The 17,065-nt window shown below is 39.3% G+C and overlaps 1 protein-coding gene across 1 annotated transcript; it reads left to right on the top strand.

Moving 5' to 3' along the window:
- Positions 1-448: 448 nt before the first annotated feature.
- On the top strand, positions 449-16,707 carry wgn (wengen). Its single transcript, XM_043413156.1, has 5 exons — positions 449-1,022; positions 5,503-5,937; positions 6,046-6,229; positions 12,266-12,394; positions 15,699-16,707. Exons 2-5 carry the CDS (start codon positions 5,506-5,508, stop codon positions 15,881-15,883), a joined length of 930 nt encoding a protein of 309 aa, XP_043269091.1. The 5' UTR covers positions 449-1,022; positions 5,503-5,505; the 3' UTR covers positions 15,884-16,707.
- Positions 16,708-17,065: the final 358 nt, after the last annotated feature.

Below are 17,065 nucleotides of genomic sequence, written 5' to 3'. Positions count from 1 at the left end.
AATTCGATTTCTAGACAATATTTTCGCGAGGATCATTCGATCAATAAAAGCCGATACGTTTACCGCTCGAATTGACAACTCACACGTCAGTCAGATTTGTATGTTTCCCGCAACCCGCTATATACAGCGATTTCGTTTCTGCGTCCATCGTTTTTTGCTCTCTCATACTCCGTCCCTTGCACTCTCCCTTGAGCCTGTATATCATTTCATCGCAGTGTGGTTTCTATCTCGTTTTCTCTCGCTCCGACAGAGTCCGAATTGAGGCCTGCACAAGAATCATCCTACTCTTTCTCTCAATCTTCCCCCCCTCGCGGTTTGTTCGTGGGCGGAAATTAGTAGAACCCGTCGAACTAGTCGCTCCGGACGCATAGTATGGTATGCCGTCAACGAACTGAACGAACTAACTAGCGGTCCGGCTGTTTCTCTCCTAAGCCGCCTTTCCCCCCGCTGGCGCTGCCTACGATCCTACAACTTTTAACTTCTCCAGTCGAGACTCGCCTCACTCACGGGACGCATCTTCGTGCGATCGTTCGTGCGTTTCTCCCTTCGAATTTTTCACCATCTAAATTTCGTACAAGCTATTTCAACACGAAACAATTCTCATCGAACGAATATCGATATCAACAATTCTAGCTTCCCGGTGCTCGTAGTATGATCGTGTGGTAATAATGAATTGTACGGATATACAGAATCTACCAATAAATTGTTCGATGATCTATTTAAAACGATATGCGTATTTGTACAATGGACGATAAATAACCGATCATTTACGCTGCTCCGACCCGAGTTTTAACTTTAAACAAAAAAATGAGCTTGTAAAGCCGATTCGTGTGTAAACAGCGCGAATGTTTTATTTGCGTGCTTTATTTTTTGTGGTGGATAATGCGAGGATAAAGAATCCATAAATCGAGATCACTCTAAAGTTGACGAAGAGTGCCGGATATAATAAGTCAACCCCATCTAGTGAGCGTGGATACGAGATACGGTTACGTCATGGCAGACTCCCTATCACCAAAGGCATCGTGAGTTTCATTATTGAGATATTATTTTTTCATGTTTTTTCTCAACTCAACAACTTATAGAATTTGCTTTATTCTAACCTCTTCGAACACCGTTCTCCTTTGAGTTGAGACATCACCCATTTAATTGGTGAAATTTCAGAATAATTTTCACTGCAAAAGTTCAAGTATAATATGGAATTCTGCATTTTCTCACCGATTTTTGCCGATTTCGAATACGCGGTGATTTTATTCTCTTACTGTCATTTCCAAAGTACTTCGAGGACAATAATTGAATGAGCTTTCAAAAAATGACGTATAAATATCACGAAATGGTATAAAACGAAATAATAATTTTCAACACTTTACGAAATATTGCAAAATAAAATTGAAAGTCCGTCACCCTGTGAAACTTATTTTTGTAGAATTTTGAGATATTTATATAATTTTGTTCACCGTGTTCCTCGGCGCACAGAGGGCATTACGAATTATTTTAGTTTCTTAATAAATTAGATATCGTGACAAGGATGAATTAATCGTACGCGTTGTTCAAACACTTGATGCTCGAAAAAAAAAACAACTCGACGCTAATGAGAGTTTTCCGAGTCTAAGACGAAGAGCCACAGACAAGTCTTATGGTCACGCAGGAAATACCGCGTTAAGGATATATTGCACAGGCGATACAATGTTGCCATGCTAAACCATGCTAAAAACATAAAAAAATTCAAAATGATCAGAATTTTATAAAATTTGGTGAACATATTCTTTAGTGCCAAATTTGACAATACAAATTTTTTAAGATTTTTCTTCTGTACAGTTATCGAGTAATTGATCACTAAAGTTCACGTGTATAAGCATAGCGTTTCCATATATATAGGTATACATTCCGGGCATAAGAAATCTGCTTTAATGCGTAATTACTCGATAACTAAACAAGAAAATTTTGAAAAAATTTGTGTTTTCGCACTTGATGTTGAAGAACATTATCACCAAATTTGATCAATTTCTAATTATTTCGACTTTAGTATCATTCACCCTTAAAACTACGCGCGTGCATGGGGAATCGAGGTAAAAGAAGCTCATAGAAAAAATACGATTGTGCACGCGTCGATTCGCAGTGGAGCTTTTTACATAAACCCCAATTCGTTTCAAGGTCACTCGTTCATCCTAAGGATAATAATCCCGCGTCAGCCAGTCGATCCTCGTTAATCGCAAATAACTTTCGATTGATTACGACGGAGCTGAAAACGGATTAAAAAAATAGATTCTCGTAACCTGGAAGAAAGAAAGTAAATATAAAAGTTTCTCCGTCGAAAGGAGCCAAGAAAATGCGAGCGTCAGGGTTAATGAAACTTCCAAAACGGCCGCGACAATTGTACGGAGAATCACTTAACTCGTTAAATCGAAGGGGACAAAAAAATAGTGTTTTAATTGGACTTGGCTACTCTTATGGGTATGGAACACTGTGAAGCGTTATTTGAAGTCGTAAACGGATAAGAAAAATGTGACATATAAGGGGGTTCGTGTGACACACGATGATGTATAACACCTAATTGTCGTGCTTGCGAGACGCGACGATGGCAGTCCCATTCATTAAGGGGCGCAGCTCCGCATTTAAACGGATAATCGTTCGTAGTGAGTCATATTGAGTAAAGCGAACGACGAATTGTAAAAAACGTGTTTTTTTTTGTTCTCGAGTTCCGAGCATGAGTCGATGAAGGTTTCGTATCGTGAATAATTTCCGCGCAGCCGGTTCAAAGTCATCTCGATGAAAATTTGCGATTAAAGAGTCCAGCAAAATAGTACTTTTTTTCAGACACTTCGAAGCATGAAAATAGTGTGTAAATGACTCGGAGGTGTGCGGAGAATCAGACCGGAAGCACTTTAGATAAATACACGCGAGTATTTGTTATTCCTTCGATTTATTTTGAGAGCTGCTAGGGACGGAGTGGGGACCGAGCGCCTCGAAGATTTCGTCCAAATTTTAATCCTCCAAGTTAGAGAACGGACGCGGTCTCGCATAGCGAGAATTCAGCGCGAACAAATGAGCGAGAGCCACGTTACGTTTCGGGTCGGAATAACGAAGATGTTGATGAAGCCTCGTATCGTTGTAGGTGCGAAAGGAAAGTGCTCTCGAAGCATTCCGTGAGAGGACTTCCGGTTCGTGCGCGTTGTATTGTAACATCCGTGCCTGAATCGCGATCCGGGTACGTCATCGCGCGCGCACCGCTCGCACAAGAGCCGCTCCACGTCCTTAACGACGCTTATTCTCTTACTGTATCCACTTTTATCGTTTACCTGTAATTCTCACGTGTGTGGGTCTCTCACATCGTTACGCTGCGTACGTAAACCACTGTATTACGCCGATTACCAGCGAGGTGGGTGGGCGAACTTCCGCTTCCCCTCCCCCTCTCCAGGTCCTTGCTTCCTGCGATCTTTCGCTCAATTTCATCATTTATTTTTACGTCTTAAAAACGAATAGTGTTATTTCTTGAATTCGGAGATTATTCGCTCATTTTTTTCTCGTCAAATTTTAGACACTTTCAAAACAATTTTTGCCCAAGTCTCGATGGAGTTTCTTGCTCATTTTGACAACTCGGTGAGGACATTACGGGAGCTCGTGACCCATAGCAGGGGTCCTTTGCGGGCTGTACGGGAAACAACAAATTTAGAAAATCTTTTTTTCACTAAACTTGAAAAAAAATATTCAACTCGTTGGCGCCGTCTCTGAACATTTTTTTAGAAGGTTTTTTTTAGAAGTTTGAGGGAGTTACTTTTTCATGAAGTGTCAACATAATCACCTGCGAGTTTGGGAAAAAAATGGATTTTTATTTTATATGCATACGCGTTAATGTTACGGCGGGCAGCGCTGCGGTCAACTTTGCGGCCCCCTAGAGGCCGTAATTTTGGTCGAAAATGGAAAATAAAAAAACGAAATTGTAGGTCCGATGACGCCCTACAAGTTCGATGATCAACATTTTTTCGATATCTATTACGAGAAAAGAGAAAATAGGAAAAAACTTTTCACTTCCTTAATTTTTGACTTTCTCAACCGATATCTCAATAACCATTGAAGATAGATGAAAAATGTATAGGACCTAAATTGTAGAGCGTAAAAAAAGCAACAAAAAAGTGTTTTATTTAAATTATCGTATCTCAACGGAGAACCGAGTTATTGTAAAAAAACTTGATTTTAACTCTTTTTTCAAGATGGCGGAAAATGCACATAGGAAATCTTGGTCGACTATTTGAAATTAAGATTTCCCAAGCCCTCCACCCACGTCGTATCCAAAATTTAGCCTTTTCGGTTCACTCGCATTTCCAAATGTATATAACGACTCGTTTGAGATTCCAGAAATGAAAAATTTCGCAGTTTTGTGTCCGTTTTTATGAAGGGACTCAAAAAGTGTGCTTTACCGTATCATTTTTTTCGAAATTCTCTTTTTCCGGAAGTTTACAAGCTTTTAGATTTCTTTAGGATGTAAAAACATTGCCAGATTTTCAAAAATTCGGGAAAGTTTCGTTCGTCAATAAATTCGACGAATAAATTCGACGAATAAATTCGACGAAGAATTTCGTGCTGTTGCACTTCGCATAATTGCAAGTCAACAGAAAATACTTATTCGTGAATTCTCCAACTTTCACGCTTCTCGGAAGTTTGCTCTTTGTGTCGCAAAACCAATTCAATTCTCGAGCCGTAATATCACGAAAAAATATTGGTGTCCCTACTGCAGAACAAACAAGCAATCTGCCCATCCGCAAAAGAATTTTCAACGATAAGCTTTCAGCTCGAGCTCGTCTTCAGGGTTTTTGTAACTGCTTCCACACCACACATGAGGCTGAAGTTTGCAACGTTGGAGTCCAACGAAATGATCGAAAAAAACTCTCCAATAATTCCAGTGATTCTCCTATTTTGTTCCCTGCCAAATTTCCGATTCGTAGTTTTTCAAACTGCACCAACGATTCGTGAAATAAAAAATTGCTGAATTACAAACGTTTTTTTCGTTCATTTCGTTGGACTCCAACGTTGGAAACTTCAGCGTCGTCACCACACTTACGCATAATGCTTTCCTAAATTCTGCAACCTTTAGAATCACGCGTTCGAAGTCCATCGACCTATCGAAAAAACGCTAAAGAGTTACGTCTGAGCGAATGGAAGAGGCTTTGTTGATGCAGAACTCCCATGTTCGATTGAACTCTTATGAACGGACGTGATCATGGAGAAAAAAATGAAACGATCAGTTGAACCGAATACCGAGAAACCTTACCTTTTTCGATTTTTTTCTTTCTTTTTTTTCGAATCAAATTTTCTTAATTTAATTTTTTATTTACTTTCGATTTTTTCATTTTATTTTATTTTTTTATTTTTTAAATTATTTTCGATTTTTTATTTATTTTCGATTTTTTTATTTTTATTTTTTTATTCTTATTTATTTTCGATTTTTTAATTTTTTTCGATTGTTTTTGTTACTTAAATTTTCGAAAATTTTGTTTTCGTACAAAGGTGATGCCGTCCGATTCAAATTATTCGGGCCTGTTGTTGGTGTGGCTGGTGTTGCTCGGTGCCATTTCACAATCAGATTGTTCAACGGAAATATTTCCGGTCTGCAAGCCCGGTGAAGAGTTTTGGTCGGTTGAAAAAGGCGCCTGCAGCCCCTGTACAGAATGCGCCCCGGAGTTCACGTTGAGCCCTTGTGCCATCCACAAAGACGCGATATGCGGTCCCCTTTCGGCCCTCGAGCTCGACTGGTCGTTCCTTTCGACGCGAAGGAAATCTGAGGCCGGCCAACAGGACCCGGTGACCCCGAGCACGCTCTGGCGTTTCTCCGAGCCGGAGGAACAACGGCGGAAGCCATCCGATGTCCGGGAAAGAGAACTCGTCGATATTGCTCAAGAGCTTGACCGGAAAGTCGAATTCCCATTTGCCGACGACTTCAAGGTCAGTATTTGAAACCTTACGATGATGAAGCTTATTTCATGATCGTTGGCCCTTAATCACTCGATATTCCAACGTATTCGGTTCGAATTTTCACTTGGAATGTTCCAGGATACGACGAAGGACTCCCGAGCAAGAAGAACGAGCGGGGAAGCCGGAGGAATCCCTTGGGATTGGCAAACCGGTGCACTGGTACTCGCCGTGTGCGCTTGTATAGTTTTTTTTCTCGTCGCTGGATGCTCGGCCCTAGTCTACGTCAGGCAGTGGAGACGGATGAAGAGAAACTTTGAACCAGGTAAAAACTGTCGCTCGATCCTCGAAGGCTCAAAAGATTCTTGAAACATCGTTCCGTGCGGATTATTCCTTCGGAAGATTAAAATAAAAGATGACACGAAAATTTACTCAAGAAGTGTCGGAAGACTCTGAAAAAACTCGTTTTATTTTATTCCAGAGAATTGAAGTAGTCCCCAGAGCTCGCGGGCTTGAACTTTTTGCTCTTTTTATGATGAAGGAAACGATTTAAATTTGTTCTCGGAATTATTAAAATAATGCGTAACTCATTTGACGACGCTGAAGTTTGCTATTGGACTCCAACGAAATGATCGAAAATAAGATTTGTCACTCACCAATTTTTGATTTCACGAATTATTGGTGTGGGTTGAAAATCTACGAATTGCAAATTCGCCAGGGAACAAAATTGGAGATTCACTGGAATTATTTGAGGGGTTTTTAGACCATTTCGTTGGACTCGAACGTTACAAACTTCAGACGACGCTGAAGTTTCCAACGTTGGAGTCCAACGAAATGAACGTAAATAAACGTTTGTAATTCATCAATTTTTTATTTCACGAATCGTTGGTGCAGCTTGAATAACTACGAATCCCAAATTTGGCAGGGAACAAAATAGGAGAATTACTGGAATTATTGGAGAGTTTTTTTCCATCATTTCGTTGGACTCCAACGTTGGAAACTTCAGCGTCATAACTTCAGCGTCATACTCGTTCGTTGAAATTGATTCATTTTTAATATAACGATAACGGTTAAAATACTTTCGTAGTTAAATCGTCAAGCAAAATGTGACAACAGCCATTTTCTATTTATATGCGTATGCACATCTATATTTCAAAGCAGCTGGCTCGTGCTGTTGTCAAACCTTCCACCGTTTATCTCGTAATTACTCGTTAACCTCAAACAAGTGTTTTTCTTTTTCCATTCCCAAGTGATTTTCACCGGTAACAAGGCTTTCTCGAGACATCATTGATATCTAAAAACATTCCATTTTCTTATTCTCGTTTTTGGCTCTTCAAAGTTGGGAGGCTCCTATTTCATTAAATCGAAATCGTCGCACAGGAAGTGTGCCTGCCATAAGAGCTGATGTGTAACCCTTAAAAAAATGTGATTTTCGTTAATTGTTTTCTCGACGACTAGACCGTAGATCCTATAACAATTCCGGGCATAAATTTCCAAATTTCAACTCTCAAAGTTGGAATTTTCGAATTCCATTAGATTCGCGTGAACTTCCTTAACATGGGACCGGGATAGTTGATGAGGCAAGGGATGAGTCCGGTCGATAGTTATTCAGCGATGAAACGCGCGGCCTTAAGCAGCGACACGAGCGCAGGTGGTAGAAAACGCGAGATACGAGGATCGGAGGCTTAAAATGCGAGACGGGATTTTATTCATTAGAGAACCGATCACGGCCTCTCTTCTCATCTCTTGACTCGATCTACCGAGTCCGGATGTAACGTCTCGCGTCTCGGTCTCCCGGAGGCTCTTCGCATCCAAGAAGTCGGACGTCGATCGAAGCTTGCTTAAATATACTTGAGCGCTCTCCAAAACCCGATCTCGCCCACCGGAGATAAGGCTTTCTGGGAGCGCGGATAAAACGGTATTCATCGTCGGTCATTGATAGTCATCGTGAAAACTGCAGCAAACAGCGAGCCACTTTCATTTCATCCGAATGAAGGAGTCTTCGCATAAACTTTCGCACTTCCACGAATCCGGCGTACCGCTTAACGCCCGCGCGCAACAAAACTTCATCCGGAGTCGTCGGAATTCGTTTTGCGGCACAAAGGCCCGATATAAAATGCCGCTCGTCCGTTTTATTCCCAGAAACGTTCACGCGCGAGGCGCTAAGGCCGTTTGCCGACCCGTGGAAACGTGGGCCGTACGTTCGCGATGTGAATATAAGTCGATGGATGCCTTCGACCATGCTTGTGACGTTTTAGGGGGGGGCCACGCTATGAGGCTGTTTGACACTGATTTTTTGGCATTTTTTTCGGGTGGGAAGAATTCATTTGAATTTAATCAAATTTTCACATCATTCCATTCATATTTCTAACAGTTTTTCCGAATTTTTTTGAATTATTTCAGCCAAAAATCAAAAACGTTTCGATTTTACATTAATAACTTATTTTCTAAGAATACGAGCCTCGATGCGGGTGGAAATAATGAAAATTACAAATTTCGCAAGCGTTGGAACAATTTACTTCGATTTTCATGATTTTTTTCTCCAATTGTGCAAAGAAAAATTCCCTTAAAATCGTGATAATCATCTCACAAGTTGGTTCACATAATTCCTAATTTTATAAAGAATCATACTATCAATTTTCACAATGATCGATTCCACACTTTTTGAGTTAGACTGCACGCAATTGTGAGAAGTCATATCGAGATAAACGCGTTTGAAAAATAAATTCTCAGAAACTACAAATCCAAGGAAGTTATTAAACGATAATGCAATAAAATCTAAACGAATGCGAATTTCGATTCGAAATTTTGACTGTATTATTGGATAGTTAAAAGTATGGAACAGTCGACTCACTTGGAATTTTCGAAATCGAAAATTTTTGACACGGTTTGACCGATGAAAAAAAGACTCTGTCAGCTTACGCAGGGCGATGGCGAAAATCGGCTGACAGAGCCTTTTTTTCATCGATCAAACTGTGTCAAAGAATTTCGATTTCGAAAGTTGCAGCCATCTCTCGCACTCACGGTTGCGATTACCGACTGACTCATGCTCAGCTAACGATTTGTGCGATAAAAAATTTTTTTTTGATTTTTTGAACCTCCTAATGTCGTTTCCCCCTTAACACCGAATTATTGTCGTTGGACACGGGCTACGATTCATTGAGAACTGTGGAATTGCTCTCGAACCTATTCCAGGTTTTCCCAAGCAGAAATTGAGATTTTCAGGAATAAATTTTCCTGGTTTCGAGCCATTTTCGTTCACTGGGAACACGAAAACGTACCAACGTAAAATTGTGTCGTACCCAACGTCGCAAACGACGGAAAAAAGCTTTCGAATTCGACTCAATGAAAAGAAAATCCCATAAAATCGGTGGATTACTCTGAGAAAGCAGAACGTTAAGGAGTTTCGGTACAAAAGTCTAAATATTAAGAAATTGATGAAATTTGGTGATAATGTTCTTCAACATCAAGTGCGAAAACACAATTTTTTTCAAAATTTTCTTCTACTTAGTTATCGAGTAATTGCGCATTAAAGCAGATTTCTTATGCCCGGAATATATGCCTATATATATGGAAACGCTATGCTTATACACGTGAACTTTAGTGATCAATTACTTGATAACTGTGTAGAAGAAAAATCTTAAAAAATTTGTATTGTCAAATTTGGCACTAAAGAATATGTTAACCAAATTTTATAAAATTCTGAACTTTTTGAAATTTTTTATGCTTTTAGCATGGTTTAGCATGGCAACATTGTATCGCCTGTACCGAAACTCCTTAAGGTTCAAGGACTAAGGTCGTTGATTTCCTGTCTCGATTCTCAATTAATATTCATACTTAGGGGGGAGCTTTCAGCTTATCGAGAAAGAGCCATTAGCGCGATGGGTATTTTTTGTTCTTACGGGACATTTGGTTTCAGCATGTACGCCGCGGTACGATATTTTACTACGAGCGCATTTGCATACGCCGGGCTCTACGCGGAACTCTTTCATACCGGAACACTCCCCTTCGGGCTTCGTTTGTCCGTCACACGAACGCGTATTTATCGTGACGCGTACATCTTGCATACTTGCTTAAAAGTCCGTGGGAAATGGTCATTTTAGTACGTGCTGTTACATGCTTAATCGAGCCGCGTACTAACGCTCGCGTGAATTATTGCACGTAGAGCCTCCTCGCAGAGCTGTTGGTGACTTTCCGTGCGAATAAATAAAAAACGCATCGGTGTCAACCTTAATAAAATCCGGTTCTGAGGGTCCCGCTCTTCCGGAGAAATCCCGATCGATCGGGTCTCCAATTTTCTTATTGAAATAGGAAAAAGGAAGCCTCGACGAAAATTTGGTTTAACAATAATTCCAAGTCAGTTCCAACGAGCCATCTGCACTCGAAGCAGCCTTCGTTGCGGTTTTCACTTTCATTGTTTCCTTACCGGTACAGACAATGCTTTGTACGATCAGTTTCATCCCCATCGATTTATTCTCTCGTCATGCATTCGAAGTAATTTGTATAAGCAACGATATCCCATACACTGTACGTTTCATAATAACTTCCTAGAAGCTAAGCGGACAATTTGCACACTTGATGTTTCGCCAATGAATATAATCACAAGCTTGACGCTTCCTGCATAGTGTGTATGTGATCAATGGCTTCCTACAAACGCTGCACTTACGACTGATTACTTTGTTGCTATCGCAGGCTCTGCAAGAGGCTTGGATATTGAACTGACGAATCGACTAGATTAACGCACTTCTTTAATTACCTTTAAAACGTGATAATTATATTTGTCGTTCGAACGGTGATCATCAGATTGTTTGAGAGCTCATTTCAAATGGTTTAAGGAGGTTGAAGCGTATCTTATGTTAAAACTATTTTCCAGCTTTGCACGTTAAAATTTTTTAAACAGAAAAAGCTTAAGACGGTATTAAACTTCTGGCGGGATTTGCCAATGATTCACCGTCGTGAAATTGAGATATTTATTGTTGAAGTTAGCAATTTTTTGAAAGCTTCCATAAGAGCCCATGTTTAACCTTGTCATTTTCAACAATGAATATCTCGATTACCAGGCGGTGAAACCTCTCCAAATCTTTCACACATAATTAAGCGCTGTTCAAGAAGATTCACGTAAATTTTCAATTCATTAATTCGGAATAATAAAATCTAATGAATTTTTCGTATGATGTCCTATATATATCGCTTCAACTTCCTTAAAGTAGTTCGACCGTTCTATGACTAGTCAAGATTGCAACTACTTTATGTTGATTAAATTCAAGTCTAAATTATTAATAAAATTAATAAACACTTGTATTGAGAATATTTTTATCGCAGGAATGTAATAAAATGCTTTAAAAATATAATAAAAGATAAAATTTATAGTTCAACTTGACTAGTCAATGATTGAGTCAATACCGGTGACACTTTAAATACACATAACCTTGGGGATATTTTTATTGCGCGAAAGAAAGTTTACATCGGTATAATGGCACCGAGAAAAAGGAATGGCCAATTCATTGAAAAAAATCGAAGATACTAGACGAATGAAAGCACGTGACTCAGTCTCAAAAATAAATTTGATGAAATTTCCGCCATTCTCGAATTTGCCCGAAGTTCAATCAGCTGTTACCAGCGGTCCAACGTAATGACTGACGTCCGCTTTCGACGCGTCAAAAACTAAAGTTTTTTCATGTTTTCTTTCTCAAAAGCCTCGTAAGGCAATGTTTTTTTTTAAAGGAACGGAATCTGCGATAAATTATCTTCGCGATATAAACTTTTCCGAAGCTCGAACACCGTACAACTTTTTTACAATTAATATTATTGCGACTTCGCCCATCAGCTACCGCGTTAAGAGGATGGATCAGTCGGTATATCGCAACCATGAGTGTGAGAGAGATAGCTGCAAATTTCGAAATCAAAATTCTTTGACACAGTTTGACCGATTAAAAAAAGGCTCTGTCAGTCGATTTTTGCCATCGTTCTGCGTAGGCTGACAGAGCCTTTTTTTAATCGGTCAAACTGTGTCAGAGAATTTCAATTTCGAAAATTCCAAGTGAGGTTAGTCGACTGATCCATACTCTTAAAGACTCAAAATTGTAAATGAAATAATCCAAAATTTTGCCCCATAAGAAGCCCCGGAACTGTGTTTATCGTTATCAGGGGACCTTAAACTGTCATTTGCCGCAAAAAAAAGTGGACCTTCACCGGACTTAATCGAATGGCCGGGCTACTTTAAACATTTTTTCATTTCACGTCCCAACGTTACAAGTTCACACTAAATGTAACAGAGAATTGATGATATTTTCGTAGCTCTTGATTCTTCACTATTTTTCCTGCATTCTTTATCAGACTTCTAAAATGCCCCTTTTTTCAGCGGGTCTCGAAGAAATCTCGGCAAGACTGAACCTCATGGTGAAAGCTGAGCTGGCTGAGTTGACTGCCGGGGCACCAATGAACCCTGGTGACCCCGAGACCAGGTGCCAGTACCTCGAAAAACTCTTAGGTAAGAACGATTATTTACTCGGATGGACTTGAGAGAACGACGCGCTTAAAATGTTGGCAGAAAAGCCAAAATGTGTCTGGGAAGGTTTTGGGTAAAAGCGTTCCTGTACAACTGTCATGGGGGGAAAAAAATCGTGAGAACGAATAAGCTGCAGGAGCCCGGAAACTGGAACTATTCACTCTCAAAAACACCTCAATCAACACGCTTTCGTTGTTTTCGCAAAAAAAAATCTTTCAAACTCATGTTAAAACGAAAAAATGCCCAAGAATACTCACCCGTGCTCGTCCGGCTAAAAAGCATGAATTTTTCGGGATCGCCAGTTCCAATGCAGAAAGCTTGAAAAATAACGAGTATGTGACGAATAAAGGAACGCAGAGAGGCGCGAGTCAAATACGCAAGAGGCGAAAAGCATGATACGATTACAGATTCGATCGACATGATAGACGAGAGCGTTGAATGAGGGGCTCTCGCGAAGAGAGAAACGGTTACACGGGTTTCGTGCAAGGCATACGAATCTGATGAGGTTAAGGGGCTGAGAGCGCGGGATTAGTCTAAATGAGGAAGAGAGAGACGGAGGGAAAAAAGTGTCCGCGCGCAAGCGTCGTTCGTCGTGCCTCCTCTCGCCCCCCTCTTTTAGTAGCAAACGCACCGCTTTCATTCAACGTTTCTCTCGAAAGGCCTCGCGTATTCTGCAATCCACTTGCTCGTGAGTGACTAAAATTTCGAGTCTACATAGAGGACGTTTCATTATTGTATCTCGACCTCCCACTACGTGAGAAAAATAGAAAGGTTCAAGCTCCGAGACGAAAGTGTTATAACTGAGAATAAACATGTAACGCACATCGCTTTATACGTGTTTCGTTTTCCACCTGCTGTAGCATGTAGCATATTTTAATGCGTTATTATCACCGTCGTCGCATATTTGCAATTGTCCCGGAAACTTGACCCTCAAACGCATATCGTTGCCACACTGCATTCAAAAGTTTCTAATCAAGAGACGCGCTAGCCTCTCGACGCCAGGTATATTATTAAGGATGTACGTGCGCGTCGTATTAGTCAGTTGACAGTCTTTCCAGATTTTTTAAAAGGAATCGCCTCGCGCATTCGTGTGTAGCAGAATATTAGCGGAGAAGCGTTATATTCATTTTCTAAGGGCGTTTGGTACAAAAGTCTAAATATAATTAGAAATTGATGAAATTTTGTGATAATGTTCTTCAACATCAAGTGCGAAAACACAATTTTTTTCAAAATTTTCTTCTGCTTAGTTATCGTGTAATTACGCATTAAATTTCTTATGCCCGGCCTTGTCAAATTTGGCACTAAAGAATATGTTCACCAAATTTTATTAAATTCTTATCATTTTGAAATTTTTTATGTTTTTAGCATGGTTTAGCATGGCAACATTGTATCGGCTGTACCAAGTATCCTTAATCGTGAATAATAATCAAGTTGAGTTTACAGCGTACCATCAGATTCCGCGTGATTCAATTCATATAAATAATAGTTTTAAGGAGGGTGGCTACGTTCGTCAAATTGATAAGAAATTGATCAAATTTGGCGATAATGTTCTTCAACATCAAGTGCGAAGACACAATTTTTTTCAAAATTTTCTTCTGTTTAGTTATCGAGTAATTACGCATTAAAGCAGATTTCTTATGCCCGGAATGTATACCTATATATATGGAAACGCTATGCTTATACACGTGAACTTTAGTGATCAATTACTCGATAACTGTACAGAAGAAAAATCTTAAAAAATTTGTATTGTCAAATTTAACTCTAAAGAATATGTTCACCAAATTTTATTAAATTCTTATCATTTTGAAATTTTTAATGTATTTTACATGGTTTAGCATGGCAACATTGTATCGTCCCTAGCCACCCTCCTTAAGTCGTGGACACCACACTGGTGCAAATTTGCACCCACGAAAATTCCAAGTGTCTGGAATATCAAAATTCCTTTCTTCAATTTGGCCATTTTTCTATAATGAAACTTTATTTTAGAATTTTTAAAATGATTGTCATCGATTACTAAGGAATTTTCACCCCTAAAAAGTCTCGTTGTAAGATTAATTTCATACGTTCGTGGATGGAATAAAAAGTTTTGAAAAGTCGAAGAGGTTTTGCATTAGGGGGTGGTGAGTGCGTGACCTCAAAGGGAGTGTGGTGTCTCCTGGTTAATCTTTGACATCTGATTTAGAAATATATTAAATTAATAATTTATTGAATTAATAATATTTCGAGGAAACAGTCGATAAGGGACTTTGAAATTTCGCAGGCATAGAAAGGAAATCTTGGATTGTGAGACGTTAAAAAATTAGAGTGCTATCTAAAAACAGCCCTCGCGCCTGTACATCCTTAAAAGAAAAGGTTCGATTATTTTTCGGCAATTTCGATTAATCGATTTGAAGAGTACAGATTTCACATTTGACAAGAATTTTCTTTTCTTTACAAGCAACAGCAACGATTTCATCAATTTATTCGGCAAGTTCAAGTTTCCCATTAAAAAGTAGAAATTTCGTATGCGTTGAGATATTTAAAAAACATTCATATTTCTTTTTTTAGACGCTCCATTCGCTTACTTCGAGAATCAATTTTCGAAATTATTTTTCAACTTAAGATACGGACTCTTGATACTTGCTGTTAATTTTCCTTTTTGAAACTTTTTTTTTATGTTATCCCCCAACAGTTTCATCGATTATCAACTATAAAGATTTCACTGCGAGCTTGCATTTCGAGCAAATGAATTAAGTAGAAATCGGGCCTTTAGACCCATTTGTACAAATTATTGTGAAACTGACTCGAATTCCCTCGAAATTTGATTAGCAGCTGTACCTTTTTTGGTCAACCGTAAAAATCAAATCCAAAAATGTGTTTCTTTAAGCTGTCAAAAAAAAAAACAAAATTTATTTATCCATAAAATAGTTCTCAGGGATTTGCTCGATGGTGACAATTGAAGGAAAAATCTTTCAAGGCTTTCGCACGCTCCCCTCGAGAGAGCAGCTCGTCCCAAACAGATGCATTAAGAAATACAGTGTTGAAATAGCAATTGGTTGTTTTTTGCGACCGGAAATATATATCAAGAGCGTTATACAGTCGCGGTACCATGTGCGTTCGAGACGAGAGAAGAGATGGAACAACGTAGTGGGAGAGATAAGCAATTTAATAGACGACGATGACTTTATTTCATTCCTCTTGAAGTCCCCTCTCCCCCCAGCCCTTTGGAGTACTCCGGACAATAGTGCGATTCGCGTACGAGGCAATAAAGTTCACGGGCTCGTTCGCTCCTCTTCTTTGTCCACAGACCGGAAACGGGAGACCCCGGTCGTCGCAGCCGGGTGGTCGGGAACCAGTGGCAACCTGTACATCGAGGAGAGAGAAACAACACCGGGCAGCAAACGATCACAAATCGCTCGGATCCATCGCAACATCGAGAGCATTCTCAGCCACAAAAACACCAGTGAAAAAAACGAATCGCAAACTACATGAAAATATGCCGCGACGCTTTACAAAAGAGCGTTATGAAACTTTCATTTTTTTACTATCTTTTCTTCGGCTGACAAATTTCTTACAGTTTTTCTTAAGCGCCTTTTAATGTCTTCTAATCGTTTGTTCTTTTTTTTTAAATCAATCGCGATATCTCTGTCTGCGTGCGCCACTAAGTATTTTTTCCATTCTGTCGCTCGAGATTCGTTATTTTTTTTATTCTTTCATGTAAATAGCCGCGCCCTAGACCGCTACCGTTTTCGAGCTTTCGGCGCATCGATTTTTTTTAAGGGAAACATATTGAGTCATTTATTTCGTTTTATTTTTTATCAGCTTATACTAAGAAACTTACGGCAAGCCATTCATGACTAATGTAATCTTAGGGTTAAGGGAGGTGTACAATTTTGTTGACGAGAGTTCAAATAATGGTGGGAGAGCTTTCGATCTTGAAGCATCGACCGAATAATTGTGTGGCGAAAATTTTTTGGTACGGCGCAATCATGTATATTTGCATTGATTTTGCACCTCAAAGTCGTTGGCTAATTGAACGAAAATTTTAAACCTTTATTAATAAATATAACTGTTTATTGATAAATCATTCGTGAGAACAAAATTTTCGACTCGGAGTCCCGTAACTCGATGAAATCTCGAATTACGCGTGACTGCAAAACTGGCTCAAAAGAAAAAAAAAAGAAGAAGAAAAAACAAGTTGAAAAGAAAAAGAATATACACGTTTATATTTATTTTTTAGTTTTAATGCAATTTGTAATATAAATTTTCTGCATCGATACATCGTTTTGTGAAATAAAGAAGGAGACTGAAAGTGACAACTGGTTGAATGTCCTCATAAACGTCGTATTTACTTTTACTTCCCCCAAATTATTTTCATATCGAACACGAACGCATGCATTTCCGCTTGTGGTTTCAGAAAACACGCAGTTTCGCCAGAAGCTACGAGACTCGCTTTCGTGACGCAATGATATCAATCAACTTGTATCTAATGCTTTTCAAACGACGTCCGGGAGTCTGAATTTATACTCCCTCCCATTGTTCATTACCACTCGACATCCGCTTTGTGCTCCGGAGTCCCTGCATTGTCTGGCATTCGTCCATCGGACAAATATAAAGACTTTTGATGGATTTATTGTGAATTTTTGTAATGAAAAAGAATTCGCATTACGAGCC

The sequence above is a fragment of the Venturia canescens genome, chromosome 2 (genome assembly GCF_019457755.1).
Source record: "Venturia canescens isolate UGA chromosome 2, ASM1945775v1, whole genome shotgun sequence".
NCBI lineage: Eukaryota > Metazoa > Arthropoda > Insecta > Hymenoptera > Ichneumonidae > Venturia > Venturia canescens.
The sequence above is the reverse complement of the archived record's forward strand: the minus strand, read 5'-3'. Positions and strand labels throughout refer to the sequence as shown.